The sequence below is a fragment of the Pinus tabuliformis genome, chromosome 2_1 (genome assembly GCF_031772625.1).
Source record: "Pinus tabuliformis cultivar Carrire ecotype Pingquan chromosome 2_1, CPIR1, whole genome shotgun sequence".
Taxonomy (NCBI): Eukaryota; Viridiplantae; Streptophyta; class Pinopsida; order Pinales; family Pinaceae; genus Pinus; species Pinus tabuliformis.
The window spans coordinates 995,138,479-995,153,754 of record NC_142299.1 but is presented as its reverse complement, the minus strand read 5'-3'; the positions used below and the strand labels follow the sequence as shown (position 1 = coordinate 995,153,754).

General features: G+C 39.9%; 1 protein-coding gene across 3 annotated transcripts in view; it reads right to left on the bottom strand.

Annotated features, from left to right (window-relative positions):
- LOC149203974 (endo-1,3;1,4-beta-D-glucanase-like) overlaps positions 1-15,276 on the bottom strand; it is a 235,109-nt gene that overhangs the window by 84,501 nt on the left and 135,332 nt on the right. For all 3 annotated transcript variants that reach the window (XM_089403645.1, XM_089403644.1, XM_089403646.1), the window contains exons 3-6: positions 10,662-10,797; positions 10,286-10,376; positions 9,962-10,051; positions 9,658-9,758 (exon numbers count right to left, since the gene is read on the bottom strand). In XM_089403645.1, the coding sequence (XP_089259771.1) occupies positions 9,658-9,758; positions 9,962-10,051; positions 10,286-10,376; positions 10,662-10,797 (418 nt within the window). The remainder of the gene's footprint in view (positions 1-9,657; positions 9,759-9,961; positions 10,052-10,285; positions 10,377-10,661; positions 10,798-15,276) is intronic.

The window sequence follows — 15,276 nt, the reverse complement described above, 5'->3', positions numbered from 1 at the left end:
GAACTAATCATCCTGTTCCACAGTCGCCACGGGGTGTCACAGGGGAAGGTTGAACCTTTACCCTGTACATAGTGCACCACCAGGGGATGGTAAGTCGCCCTGTGATCACATGTCGCTCCAAGAAGTACCCCGCGCCCCCCTGGAGCTCCCAGAGCTCAATAAATCATACTCGACCCTCATAAGAGGGTCTCTAAACGACACCAAGTCATTCTCGGAAAGTCAGGAGTTTGACCTTTCCTAGGGGCTTTGTCAAAATGTCAGCGACATGTTCATCTATACCGATATGTTGGAGCCTTATTTCTCCTCGCTGCACCATATCTCGAATATAGTGGTATTTGATATCAATAGGCTTGGAGCAATCATGAAATACGAGTTTCTCTGATAAACGGATCCCGCTCTAGTTGTCACACAGGATCACGGTGGTATCCAATGTAAAACCAAACAGCTCACTGAAGAGCTTTCGCAACCAGACTGCCACACAGGAGGCCATGCTAGCAGCTATGTACTCTGCCTCGGTAGTGCTTAAAGCCACCGACTTCTGCTTCCTACTCATCCAGGATATTGAGGCAGATCGCAAAGAGAAACAACACCTGGAAGTGCTCTTTCGGTCCACCACACTGCCTGCCCAATCAGCATTTGTATACCCAACTAGTCTCACATTTCCGGCAGTCTATCTCAACCCATGAGTGATCGTGCCACGAAGATATCTCAACAGATTATTGGCACCAATCCAATGTGAGTGGTGAGGCTTAACCATATGTTGACTCAATGTGTTGACTACAAAGCATATATCCAGACAGGAGTTCACCAAGAACATTAATGCTCCGACGAGTTGACGATACTCGGTAGCATTTCGTAAAACAGGTCTGGCAGCACTACCGCTTAACTTCTTGAAGTCAAGCTCCATCGGGGTAGTTACGAGCTTGCAGTCCACCATGCCAAATCTCTCCAATATCTTCACATATTTTCCTTGAGATAGGAAAATCTCCCTTGGTTTCTGCCAGACTTCCAGTCCTAGGAAATAGTGCATAAGTCCTAGGTCCTTCATCTCGAACTCAGAAGCCAACTCCCTCTTACATTCATGAATGAGAGGGTCTGCACCTGTTAGAAAGAGGTTGTCAACATATAGCACCAGTATGAGAGACTTGTCATCTATAACCTTAAAGTAAAGGTTAGGGTTGGCTTCACTCCTAGTGAATCCCAGCTTCATCAAGTAGCTATCGATCCTCTCATATCATGCTTGGGGTGCTTGCTTTAGCCCATAGAGGGCGTTCTTCAACCTGCACACATGAGATTCTTGATCATAAATTTCAAATCCTTCGGGTTGCTCCACATAGACCTCCTCTTTGATCGAACCATGTAAGAACGCAGTCTTGACATCCATCTGATGTAGGTTCCATCCTTGCAAAGTAGCAAGGGCTATGATCGAGCAGATGGTGGTATATCGGGCAACAAGTGCAAATATCTCGTCATAGTCTATACTTTCATTCTAGGAGAAGCCATGAGCGACAAAACGAACCTTGTACTTTCCTACACTTCCATCAACTGCATGCTTTATCTTGTAAAGCCATTTTGAAGTGACAATTGTTTTGTCCTGGGGTATGGGTACCACATCCCAAACATCGTTTTTCATAATGGACTCATATTCCTCGATCATAGCATCCTTCCATACTTGATGCTTGACAGCATCTGTGAATGACGAAGGCTCATTTTGGATGATCATGCTCATGATGGCAAGTATCCCTGATACCTGTTCGGCTTCTTACTTTCACGGAAGGTTCCTCTAGGTGCAATGTGTCCTTCAGCATCATCAAGTGTCCCCCTAAGCCATGAAGGCTTCTTCTTAGAAGAGGAAGGCTCTTGCGGAGGAGGATCAATAGGATCCATAGGTTCTTCCACATTGGGCATTGTCTCATCTTCCTCTTCCTTCGGTTCCCCAGTGTCAGCTTCTTTAGATCCCCTTAAAGTAGGAAGATTGTCTACTTTGCTAAGAGCCATATCTTCGTCAAAGGTGATATCATGACTAATCTCGACTTCCCTTTGACCAGCTACATAGATTCTATAGCCCTTAGTATTTTCACTATAGCTCACGAAGATTCCTTTCTTTCCAGATGCACCCAATTTATTCCTTTTCTCTTTCGGCACATGAAAATATACAGGGCTTCCAAAAATTCTAAAATGAGATATGTCAGGTTTCTTACTGGTGAACATTTCTTCAAGAGTCTTGGAACCCAATGCTTGATGAGGCATCGTTTTTGTACATATACGGCAGTATTTGCAGCTTCGGCCCATAGAAACTTTGGAAGTCTTTGATCATGGAGCATAGCATGGACAACTTCCACAATTGTACGATTCTTCCTTTCTGCCACACCATCCTACTCAGGAGTATATGGTGTAGTAGTCTCCCTCTTAATGCCAGCTTCTTTGCAAAAGTCATGAAACTCATTGGATTCATATTCAGTCCCATTATCAGTCCTTAAGGTCTTGATCTTCTTTTCAGTTAGATTCTCGATCAAGGCTTTGAAGTGTTGAAACCAGGAGAACACTTCATCCTTCTTTTTCAAGAAGTATATCCAAGTCTTGCGAGAATAATCATCTGTAAAAGTGAGGTAATATAAATATCTTCCCAAGGAGTTCACAAGCATCATACCGGATATGTCTAAGTGAACCAACTGCAATATATCAGAGGTCTTGCTTTGGCTTGAGGGGAATGGTCCCCTTTTGAGCTTTCCTTCGGCACATCCTAGACATACACCTTCTTGCTCTAATCTGAACTCGGGCATCCCAGTCACCATTTTCCTTGCATCGAGTACACCTTTATAATGAAGGTGAGCAAACCTCCGATGCCATAGTTCAAACTGAAGAGATGTGTCACAAGACATGACACCCAACGGACTTCCTCCGACCTGATATAATGAATCAATTCGAAACCCAAGAGTAAAAGCATATTTAAAGTTCTTTTTCCATACACATACCTTGCCATCATTGAAGGCCACCTTGTAGCCTTTGTCTTCCATTGCCGAAATGGACACCAGGTTCTTTCTGAGATCAGGTACATATAATACATCTTGTAAGTAGATGGTATTACCCTGATTCAATTGAAGAGTGACATTTCCTACGCCTTTCACGGGATATTTTGAATTATCTCCAAGAACAATTTCCAGGTTGGTTTCCTTCTCTATCAGGGTATAGAGAGCTTCTTTGTAACCAGTGAAGTGCCTTGAGGCACCACCATCAATAAGCCAATTTCCCAGTGAGTCTGGGGGAGCAGCAGTAGATAGAGCTGTTGGTAGATAATATTCATCTTGCTTATTGTTAACAGTGTTAGATTCATACCTGGAATTTCTTGCCTCCTTGAATGGTTGTCCTCTTCCTTGATTTCCGGCACTTCTTTTACCTCTGCCATTTGACCTGCCATTCCTTTGATTGCCTTGAGAGGGATTTTGATCATCGTCCCGGTGTGAGTCCCTTTTATCAGGGCACTCCCTTGCATAGTGACCAATTTTATTGAAATTGTAACATCATCCTTTTCTTCCACCTTTTGGTCCAACCTTTCCTTTGAATTTAGCCCTGGAATTGTTTCTTCTTCTAGTATGAGAAGAAAAGGCAGAGGGATGACCTTTAAGTATGGGCATTTCTTGCTCTTCGATCCTCGTTTCTTCTTGAATGCATCTGGCCATTAATTCCTCAAATCCAGGAATTAAGTTATTGTTGAGAAGAGTAGTCCTGAATATATACCATTTAGATGGTAGTCCTCCAAGAGTTGTGAGTATCATTTCCCTGTCAGGAATTACTTCCCCAATAGATAGGAGATCGTTCTTGATCTCGGTGATCCTTAAGAAATATGCTTGCATACTCTCATCTTTGCCCTTCTTAATTTCCTTCAGCTTATTTCTAAGAAAAAAGACTTGATTTGCATCATTAACTTTAAATAAACTCACCAGTATATCGTAGATTTCCTTGGAGGTGTTCAACTCGGAAACATAGGCCACCAAGCACTTGTCAATAGAGTCTCGGATGAAGTTCCTTGCTTTGACTTCTCCCTTGGTCCATTTGTTCCTAGCAGCAGCGGATGCATTTGATGGAGGCTCAACAATTCCGCCTCTCACATGGTCCAACACTTCTTGTTCTTCTAATGTTAGATCGAGAGACATCTTCCATCCGTGATAGTCAGACTTCTCATGGAGTTTGTCTTCAGCAGGGAAGTGTGTTGAGGACCCCATGATTTATTTCAGATAGCCTTGCCAACCTTCTCTTCGGTGATTTCTCTTGCTCTTGCTCTTGCTTGGGCTTTGTCTTCACCTCAACTCTGATACCATGTTAAATTATGGTATGTTCTATACTTAGAAGAGCAATTTACTTATTTTTCTTCTTATTATCCATAGATTAGCAATCACATATACATTAAGTAAAGTGCAAATAGAACATTAAATGATCAACAGAAAACAAGCCAAGACAAGAGACACATGATGTGGCGGCTAGCTAGGGACAAAACCCAATGCGGGGAAACCCTTTGATCAAATCTTCTTTTATATTCAATAGTTCAACAGAGAGAAATAGTACAAACTCTGAATTCTGTAATTTTTTATTAGCAGCAGAAAACCCTAGATCAGCAAAGTCAAACTTGGTCAAACTAGTTGAAATTGACCTCTAAAATACTTGGTCAATTTCCAGTCAACTTGTCCTCGAACAGCCTAAAGCAATAGCCCTTAAACAACCCCAAAAGTTCAGTCAATTTGCAGATTTCTGAAGTCAAATTGCAGCCCTAAACTAGGGCAGTCAACACCGGTCAAACCAAAGGTTAGATCACCTCGATTTTTTGTGCCAAAAATTGCAGCCTGCCTAGGAGAGGCAACCATACCCAATCCGCACTTCTGGATGGTCAGTGCTTGGTCAACACTGGTCAAAGAGATGACCTGTTGTCCTAGCGTCCTTCTTTCTGCATCTTCCTTGCCCTAAGACATCTTCCTTTCAGCCACATGTGTGAGAGAGAGAGAGGCTCCTTTTATGCGTAGGAGAGAGAGAGAGAGAAGATGAGTGAATGAAATTGTCCAAATGAGGAGTCTCCTTGTATTTATATGCAAACGTTGAGTGTCAATAGACGTGATTGTTGGGTTTTTGAGCCTACATAAGTTTGTTGGCCGACCTTGACAATTTGTCCATAATCAAAATAAATTCATATCTCCATAAATATATATCGGAATCGGATGATCTTTAGATCAATCCTACACCTCTCGATGAGAGAAATCTAGGAAAAATATCAGAAGCCATAAATAAGGTGATCCACATGGAGTTTGACCCTAGTTGCCAATTTTAACATTAATTGATTAGAAATTTAAGGGAACTTTTGATGATTAAACCACTACATATTCCATATACCCTCCATTTGCATGCTACCCTAAGTTAGGTCACAATCATATTGGTTCATGTAAACAAAAGCAGCAACTATAATGCCTTCCCCTCCTACATTCACACATATTGTCAGTTGAAACCTATAGAGGATGAAGTCATTGCTGCCTTTCATAAGGGACCGTCCATAAAGCCTTGTAAAAATATCACATGCAAACACATCTCTATTACCATCTACCATTTCCATTGTCACCTATCATCCTATTCATTATTTTCCTCCTCCTAGCAAAGTATTTGTTCGCATGAGGACATGCAAAACCTCAGGCATGGCGGGATGATGGGCCCCGAAAATTCCCATGTTTTCGTCATACAATATCGCCATTCATACCCTAAAAACCCTAGGTTTTTAACCCATTCCCTACCCTAATTCCATCAACTTGCCGCCAAATCACATTTTATGTTTTGTGGTTGACTATCATTAGTTTTCTTAGATTTTTATATAATTAAAGATGATTATGCCATTATTTACTAATGACGGTTTCACCAGGCTCACTTTCACAGGGTTCCAACGCCAAGTTTTTGCACAAGCTAGTAGAGTATGGAAATGACCAATTTGGGACTTTTGACACTTTCGGCATGCTTCCGGAGAAACCGAGAGAGGTTATTGTCAAAAATGATGTTGTAATACCTTTTCATAACCTGGATTGCCCCTAGGTCACTCCTGTGGGTCTCTAGAAGGAAATTCTCAAATTTGCCCAAATTTGCAATAATTTTCAAACTGCCAACTTCCACCTCGATTTTCGTGCATATGAAGGTGAATGAAGAAAATCTGGAACATGGGTTTTGATCCCAGTATAGCCAATTTACTGACCCTCAAACCGTTTTCTAAAATTCCATACGGTTTGGAAGATATGCGGAGTTCTCTAAGACCAATTTATATAAAATGTCCAGATTTGTAATTGACAGTCAAATTTGGATTTGCCTATTTTGATGCCACAGTTATGGTTTGATAAGATCTTTTCCTCCATTCATGAATTGATCAACATCAACAGCAACCATTAGCCATTCGAAGGCCATCTAGAGAAGTCAAATTTGTTTGTCGTCCAATTTGATTTAGAATGTAATTAATCTCCAGCATGTATAAAAGCAGAGCAGCAAGAAAGGAAGCTAGATCGTAGCACTGTAGCACTGAACTTATGAAGCATTTTTAATGTGTGATCGAACCAGTTTGAATATAATCATGATGCTCTTGTTCTGAAGCTGTTTTCAAATGCGTTGATGGAATGAAAATTATGGGTTTAACTGTGCATCAAATCGTTTAAGTTACTGTAAGTTATCCAACCCCAGATGTGGCCAGGCCCACCCATCTGGGATTGTTTGTTTTGAATCAGCAGTGACACTGCAACCTTAGATTTTCTTAATTCCTTTTTCATTTACAGTTCTGCTGCGTGAATTATTATTTGGTTGATTGATTATTGGTTATGCTTGCAGAAGTCTTTGTCATTTTCTGAGTTGCAATTGAATTTCAGTGTGATATCGCATCCTTCAAACCAGAGCCATCCCATCGTTTGTTGCCTTCGCTTGGAACTGTTGCATAGTCATTAATATATTTGGAATTGTCACCCATAGTGAATGTTGGAGTCCTTAAATCTTTCAAGTAGTTATAGATGGGGAATGATTTCGACTGAATCAGACAGGCGTTGTCCCCTTCCCCTAAAATTAACCTCTGTTTCATTTAAGGGAATCGATGTAAGTTAATCCCAATTATAATATTACAGAGGCATTTGAAGTTAGGACAAAACTAGTTAGATCATTTGAAAGACTTAATAAACTCAATCAAATCATCAAATTGATAGTTTAAATACAATAATGTTTGGGTTGCACAAATGATTAATTGCCTTGTTCTACTGCGGATTGATGCATTGTAAACTGGTGTAAACATTACAGGGACGCTTTCAAACGATCCATTCCATAGTTACCATTCCTCTTCTCTGTTCATTTAATTTCTAACACTAGTGGTAAATCGAAACGATCATCCACACTTTTGTGAAAAAGGCGGTCTCCTTTGAATGAATTCTTTCTCAGTTCATTTATTCGGGTGTTTATTCCGTGAATAAATCATTGTTATGACTTACAACAGCAAAAGGTAGGGATTTATTTGATTGTAGTATAGAATTAGGTATAGCCTTAGTATTGATAGCTGAACATCAAGTGAGACAAGCATCATTTTATTAGAATTCTGTAAGTGATCCATTGAATACAAAACAGCAGGATAAAGCAAAACAGAGTAATTACTCCAATTGATACTTCAACCTTAAAACTTGATCTGGACATAAACCCTTAAGCACAAAATAATTGGTTGATTGAAGCATTAACAAGATAGGTCATTCATTGAATTAGCAATTGGATTGTCACAGATTATTTATCATTATTTGCTCTGGTAACGAATGATTATGGCATCAATAGTTTAATAAGCTCAGTGGTGATTATCATAGGGTTGTTTGATTTCTTTCAAAGAATTGTCATTATAGAATGCTTGTTGAAAGTGATTGAGTGATTTTTCATATAGAGCCTGGTACCAGCGTGCAAAGTTTGATTAGGGTTTGGTGTGAATAGAAGTTCATTTTTACTAGGAATACTCAGATAAGTGCAGATTTGAATATTGGGATTTGTGAAAATTTTAGGTAAAATTTGATTGTTGGGTTTGCTCATTAGACGATAATATTTGCGAATATTTCTTTCATAAATCATGAATAAGGAAATGATTAAACTCTGACATAGCCTGAACAGAGAAAGCGCAAGGCAATTCGTGCTTACGAACCCCGGGTTGACAATTAATCTTAAGGGATTTAATCTGACAAATTAATCTCCCAACACACTAACATACAATAAAAAATCCCCAAGACTTTGCTTGAAGCATTCAACAAGGTTAATAGGTCACAAGCCGACCTAAAGATAGCTTTACAAATGATAAATCGTGATAATAATGTACTAAATACTCCACAAGTGTGGGAGGAAAGGCTCTCCAACATGACAACTCCTCCAAAATGGGCATCTACATCAAGCAAGTGACAAAGTAGGTCCAACAGTGCTCCTCACCCCAAGGGACATCATCAAAGTGCATGGGTACATCTCCAAGTAACATCTCCTCCACCAAGATGTCATCATCAAGAAGGCTCTTATGTGGTTACAAGAACTCTATGGATGTGTTCTGTCTCTGCTTGACATTTTGTGTGGCTGTTACATACATATTAGATCTATCTGATAAATTCTTGTTGTTTGGTGGTTTTATCATGTTTGCTTGACCTTTTTGCAAGTTCTATTCATCACCTCAACTCCATAGCCCAAGGACAAGGCACCAGTTCTTGCTTGGATTCCCATTCTATATCTAAAAAGACTCAAAATATTATCATTCTGCAGATCTGATTTTGATATCAGCATTCAGAGGGAAGGGTCTGTAGTCTTATTAGGGATTCTCCCCTTGTCCCAAAGGAGATACGGCCTAATATGAGGAGGACAATCACCAAGGGGGCAATGGGTGATGTCATCAAGTTGCCCCAGGGTTCATACTTAATGTCTGGACTTTCAATATCTTTGAACACCGATTTTAGAGGTAAAACGAGGGATGGATGATGTCATCAAGTTGCCCTAGGGTTCATACTCAATGTCTGGACTTTCAATATCTTTGAACACATATTTTAGAGGTAACATGTCCCCCATGATCATAGGAAAAAATTCCTCGAGGGGCAAAATGAAATCAACACATTCCTACCACTAATGGAAACATAAATTTACCTGTTGGGTCTTTAAATTTTCAAAAAGAATCTAGAATGATTAAATAGCGCCCCATGTTGTCCACAAGGTTCACTTAAAGAGATGAAAACCAAGTTGGGAAATACTTCCATCAATTTGGAAAGAAAACAAATGCTATGCCATTAAAGCCTATTGACGATTTCATTTCTTTGAAAACACTAAGTTGTCTGTTATAACTAACTTTCCAGAATTATTCAAAAACATTAGCTGCATTTTCCAAGTATTTTCAAACAAGCTTTCAGCACTTTTATAATGATATGACTTTGACCTCTTCAGGAAATTACATGACCACATAAATGATATCAATGCTGGTAAATTGCCTTCTCTTTTGAATGAGAGTAGATAAAAAAAATTAGCTGGCATATAAAATTGGTACAGTTCTATTAACGAGTTCTCATTTGCTTCACCATTGAACTTGAAACAGAACTTGGCAATAATAGGAACATATAAATCTGCATGCACTAAACAACCCAGCAATTGAGCCAATTCAAGTACCTCTGGTTTTGCAGACAAAATTGCTCCAAACTGCTGTATGAGTTCAGGTGGACTGCTTTTGTCAATTTCAGCCCCCAGTATTGCAAGTGGTGCTTTAACCACTGGTGCAAATCATAAACCTATTTGTTAATTTTTAAAGCATTATTTTAAGTTTAAGAACAAAAATAAACTAAAGATATCTAACTCCACCGGTAAAAGATGACGAAACAATAACAGATGGGCAAGCTAATGCCCATGTAGTAGTGTACACTAAAGACTTGACTCAGTTTATAGAGAGACATTTCAATGAGCTTTATATCCATACCTTTAATATCATCAACTGTTAACAATGATGGATGTAACAACACTCCTGCTTTCAGAACTTCTCCCTTAGCTAGCTCCACTACCAGTTTCGCTGCCATTATGATTAACAGTAGTGTTAGTGTTCTTCAGTAGAGTTACCACACCCATGTCCATATCTATGTCTGCTTGAACGCATTCTAAAGAACAATGTCTAATTTCATTTGCATCAAGCATCTTATAACGTATACAAAGGCTCTATGTGCATGCGTAGTCCACCATGATGTAATGAATCCAGTCTAATTTTTATAATCACTATACAGAGGGATGCAATGGAATCAGTTCTCACCTCCCCAGCAAAAGCCAGCTGCACCAATAGCAGATATGCCTCTGCTTTTCAAAACATCTATAACTTTGGTGGAGTCCTCAAATGCCTTGGCCTAAAGAAGCATAAAAGTGGCTAATAAAAAATGGCATTCCCATTTTTGTAAACAGTGCAGTGCATCTACGATATTGCAAGATTATAAATGAACAACAAGAGTATCTTGTAATTCAAGAACCTAATTTGAGCCACTCAACGTATTTCCAAAGAATGTATCTTACAATTAGAGTCTAGACAGGTAACCATTTCAAATGCCCACATTTAAGATCGTATAGCTGGATCAGCGAGAGATAAAGTAATGTTCTTACAAAAATACAAATAAAGGAAAGGAAAAAAGCATTACTGTCTCATGACGTTTTAGCCAATCTTGAGCCCCAGCAAAAGGATTCTCACCACTGCCTAGTATGAATGGATCCCCATAAAAGAAGTCAGGAACGACAACAAAGTACCCAGCCGCTGCTACTTTGTCAGCAAGCTTCCTATGGCCACATTTAAACACTGTTCAGAATATTTAACATATCAAAGTGTCTTATATAAGTTAAATTGACCTACAAGAAAGACTAGAAATCAATTTTTCCATATGAAGGTTTCCTACAATATCCACTAGTTTCTAGAAAGGCGCGTGTTTGTCACATTACACACAAACAGGGTAGAATCACCACACTGGAGTTTTTTAGTTTCTAAAGATGTAAAAAAATTCTGAAGTCTGTAAAAGTTGCATTAACATTGAAATTTACTTGTGGATATTGATCAGATATTATTGGAGAAAGAAAAATGCAAGAGACGAGATGTTTTCTCATTACAGAAGCCAGTGTTTAATACATATTTGGGCATAATGTATGTAACTCCCAGAACATTTAGAAGTATGTCTTATCATCTACCAGAGTTAATTAACCATTTCACCTTATTTAACTAAACTAGCCTAAGTTGCATTCATGTTTAAATTTACCTAGGACTAAGATTTAATTATTTACATAAGTCACCATTAGTCATTATGTTCTATTAGCCCTCATTAATGACCAATTTCTAATTTTTATAACCAAGTTTGTTATGAAACTTTATAAATTTATCCTTCAACAAAAGCTTTGTGAAAAGATCAGCTTGCTGATCCCTCGAAGAACAATAAAAGAGAGTTCTCTCTGTTCTGCAGCTTATCCCAGACAAAGTGATGATGAATCCCTACATGCTGTCTTCAACTGGCAAATTGGAATTTTCAGAGGACTGTGGGGGAGCGCGCCCCCCCCCCCCACCACCCCCAAATCCACTCCCAAAGTGCACTCTGATCAGGAGCACATTGAGGACGACCCGGGGAGCACGCTCCTACACAGAGCGACCCCGGGAGCATGCTCCTACACAAAGCGACCCCAGGAGCATGCTCCCTAAAAAAAATCTTCTCCCTGCCCTGTTGGGAGCGATCACTCCCACACGAAAAAAATCACTCCCGCGAAAGAAAAAAAAAGCTAGTGCGCAGGTTTTTTTGGGAGGGAAGGGGCCAAAAGGATAAAAGGCCTCCTTCCCTCCCACAATGTATCATTTGCATGAGATTGAGAGAAATTGAGAGGGCTTGAGGAGCTTGAGTTGAGGAAGATTGAGAAGGTTTGAACTTGATGAGCTTGAAGAGCGTGCAAGAGAGATTGAACGTTGCCATTTGAGAGAGCTTGTGAGATTGAAGGCACCATCATTGGAGAGCCAAAGAGGTAGGGTCTAATCCCATTCTTTTTTTTCCATGTAACATTTGTGTTTTTTATATGTCGAATGAAAGATGTTCCCTTCTCCTACTCTTTCCCAATTCCCGTTCCTCCTTCAATTTATTGCAAGCAAGAAACTATAACTCCACCAAACATGATGAGTATACAGCTTGGCATTCTCTTGTTGGTTCCCTTTTTTGTTATGATGATGTTGGGGAGCAAAGGAAGTGAGGAAGATGATGAAGAAGTGGGTAGTGGTGGATTAGGAAACCCTGGAGAAGAAGAGTACCAAGAGGAAGAGGATGTTGATCAGTGGTTGTCATTGATGTCAACCCAAGCAGCACCAGGGGTTACCCCGATCTTGCATGGGAATTTTGACTTGACAAATTACACTATTCTGAGTCAAGTATCCTCTAGATGGATTCTACTCGTCGAGATGTTTCTGTTGATATATGGCACGCCAAGTAATTCTTCATGGTTTGAGAGATATTCATGTTTGAAGTTAGTAACCCCAGTTACTAGCCTAATACCCTATGGGGTTGTGGCATGGCACTCATGATTGGTTGTGGTCATTGAATATTTAATAATTAATAAAAAAAAAGAATTGCTCCTAAAATCCCTCCAACGTTCACTTGTTGAGGACCCTCTCAACTCAAGACATTCATATAAATAATGACCCTCATATCCTCCTCTAATAGGGATTTTGTGGCTTCAAACAGGTCATCATGGCATTTTCGCTATAACTTTTTTTTTTCTGTGAAACTTCAGAAGCTGAAATTAAAACCCATTTGAGCCGAAATCTTGATGAACCTCGTGATCGAATTTCAGATCTTGGTTCGCTATATTTTCAGAGATATGATCTGAGAAAGTTAGGGTTTTTGCAGGCTCCCGAATTCCATGTCAAACAGGGGACGTTGGAAAAATCATCATAACTTTTTCTCTGAGCATTGGATTCAAATTTCGTAAATAGTCACAGAAAGAGGACGGACTGTAGTTTGTTGAGTAGTGTTTTCAGGGCCGAAGGTCGCAACAGTGACACGTGGCACTTCGTACAATTTCGCTCTACTAAACTAGTCTATAATCAGGTCATCGTGGGAGATTGGGCATAACTCTTTTTTGAAGAATCCAATCTTGATCAAACTTGTGGGGTTGGAAAGAGGACTCAGAGGACTACCACAGGACGAAATTTCAGACCCTGGTGATCCGAAATTACATAGATACAACATATTCAATATCGAGCTCCTAGAAGGCAAGAAAAAGCATGCATTCAAGGATCACTGCAGTAAGGACCACACATCAACAGTCAAGGGTAAGTCTCCTATAGCAAGGTATATATGATTAGTGTTTACATTTGAATTTTGAGTATCATCTCTGGCATATGTTTTTGCAGGACAACGTAATTATATACAGTGTCTCGGTTATATCTCTATGTCTCTATATGTCACAATTAGTTTTTTGGATGTCCTATTCTTGATACTACATATTTTATGGTACATATTCTTGATGCTACACCAAGTTTGCTAAATCTATATGATGTTGTAAGTTCATATTACTTGTCTTGTCATAATTGATAGAATGGTCTCCGTTGTTGTACTTAGAACTTGGTCCATCACAAGTCTAGGGTCTGTCATCAATTTTTATTGTATATATCTTTAGGTCAGTTTTGGATATAGTCTTGCATAGAGTCCAGGCCTATATCAAGAGTGGGAGTCTTGTCTATTGCTGCAACAAGTCAACAACAAAAGTGGCAAGCACACTTCACGTATGCATTGTAATTTTAATTTGTATTTTTTCATTATTATGCACTTACATGTGTTTTGCAGGCAGAGGTAAGTTGAAGGGTATTTTGTTTTTTTTTGGGATTGGTTTCGCTGGGAAAATTTTGCATGCAGGTAGAAGAAGATTCAAGTACAACTTCAATCAAGAATTCAAGAGCAGAAGTATCAAATCAAATGAAGCATTGCAGCGGGACATCCTTTGAAGACATGACAGCCATCCGTATACTGTGAAGAAGTGTCAAGCCCAAGAATCATCATTGTAAAGTTGTAAAAGAGTCATTTGTAAAAGTGTCATCATTGGAAGAGTCATTATTGTAAAAGAGTCAATCTGCATAGAGTTGAAAAGGAATTATTGGGAGGTATAGGAGTCTTTGTTGGGATGATGTCATGGTTCGGTTGCAAGTCATAGTCTGAATGGGTGTTCGGTCAAAATCATTGTAAATCATATTGTATCATGGATCGTTGTCCCTGGTATGGGAATCCACACTCTTGTCTCATTTCATTCATTATAGGGTGGCAGGGAGGTGTTAGGTTGGTGCATGAAGTCGCCTACGGGTTGGAGTCTGTGAACACTTCAGGGTGGTAGGTTGGTCTAAGATGTTGGGGCATCCATTCAATTGACTACTGAAGAAACTAGGGCATTTGGGCATCCTTTGTTGAAGTTTCTAAGTTTACCTAGTTTAGAAACCCTTCATGCACTTTATCTGATTTATTCCTACCTACTTGTTATTTTTCCTTTAACAAGTTATTTACAAAGTAAATACTGAAAATAAACACCAATGCATGCTCAACATATACAGATCAACAACTAAAAGAAACAAGAACAAACACACCACATGACACCATTATTTTTGGACCAATGTCCCCTGAAAAACCCAATGCAAGAAAACCGGTGCAACTATCTAAGGGTTTTATTATTAAGCAATATCAGAGTACAAGCTGGGTGTCGTAACTGGCCTACCCAACAGAGAATTTCCTTAGCAGTTATACCTCACAGTTTGAGAGAAATCTCCTGGCTGAAACCCCGGAAAACCCTCCTGGCAACTCCTCAGCACAAAACTACTCCTGCAACCCCAGCATCTGCCAAATCTAGACTGCGTCAGCCCCTCTCTGTCTCACGCTAGCCCTGCGTCAGCCTTTCTTGGCCTGTGTCTACCCAATCTAGACTGCATCAGCCCCTCTGTCTCACACTAGCCCTGCGTTAGCCTTTATTGGCCTACATCAGCCCCAGGAGGCCCTGCGTCAGCTCTGGGAGCCTCTGTGTTAGCCACGCTGGCCCTTCTGGTGCTCTGCGCAGCACTTGGCTGCCTCTACATGGCCTTACGTGAGCCCTTGCTGGCTCTGTGTCACCCTCATTGGCTACTGCGCTGCTCTCCCGGCACAATCTTTGCCTTCTCTATTCCTCTGTACTCAATGCCCCTCAGCTGCTCTCCCAATCACTGATTCTATTTCTCTTAGCAAACATCGCTCTAGAGAATAGAATGAATGATCA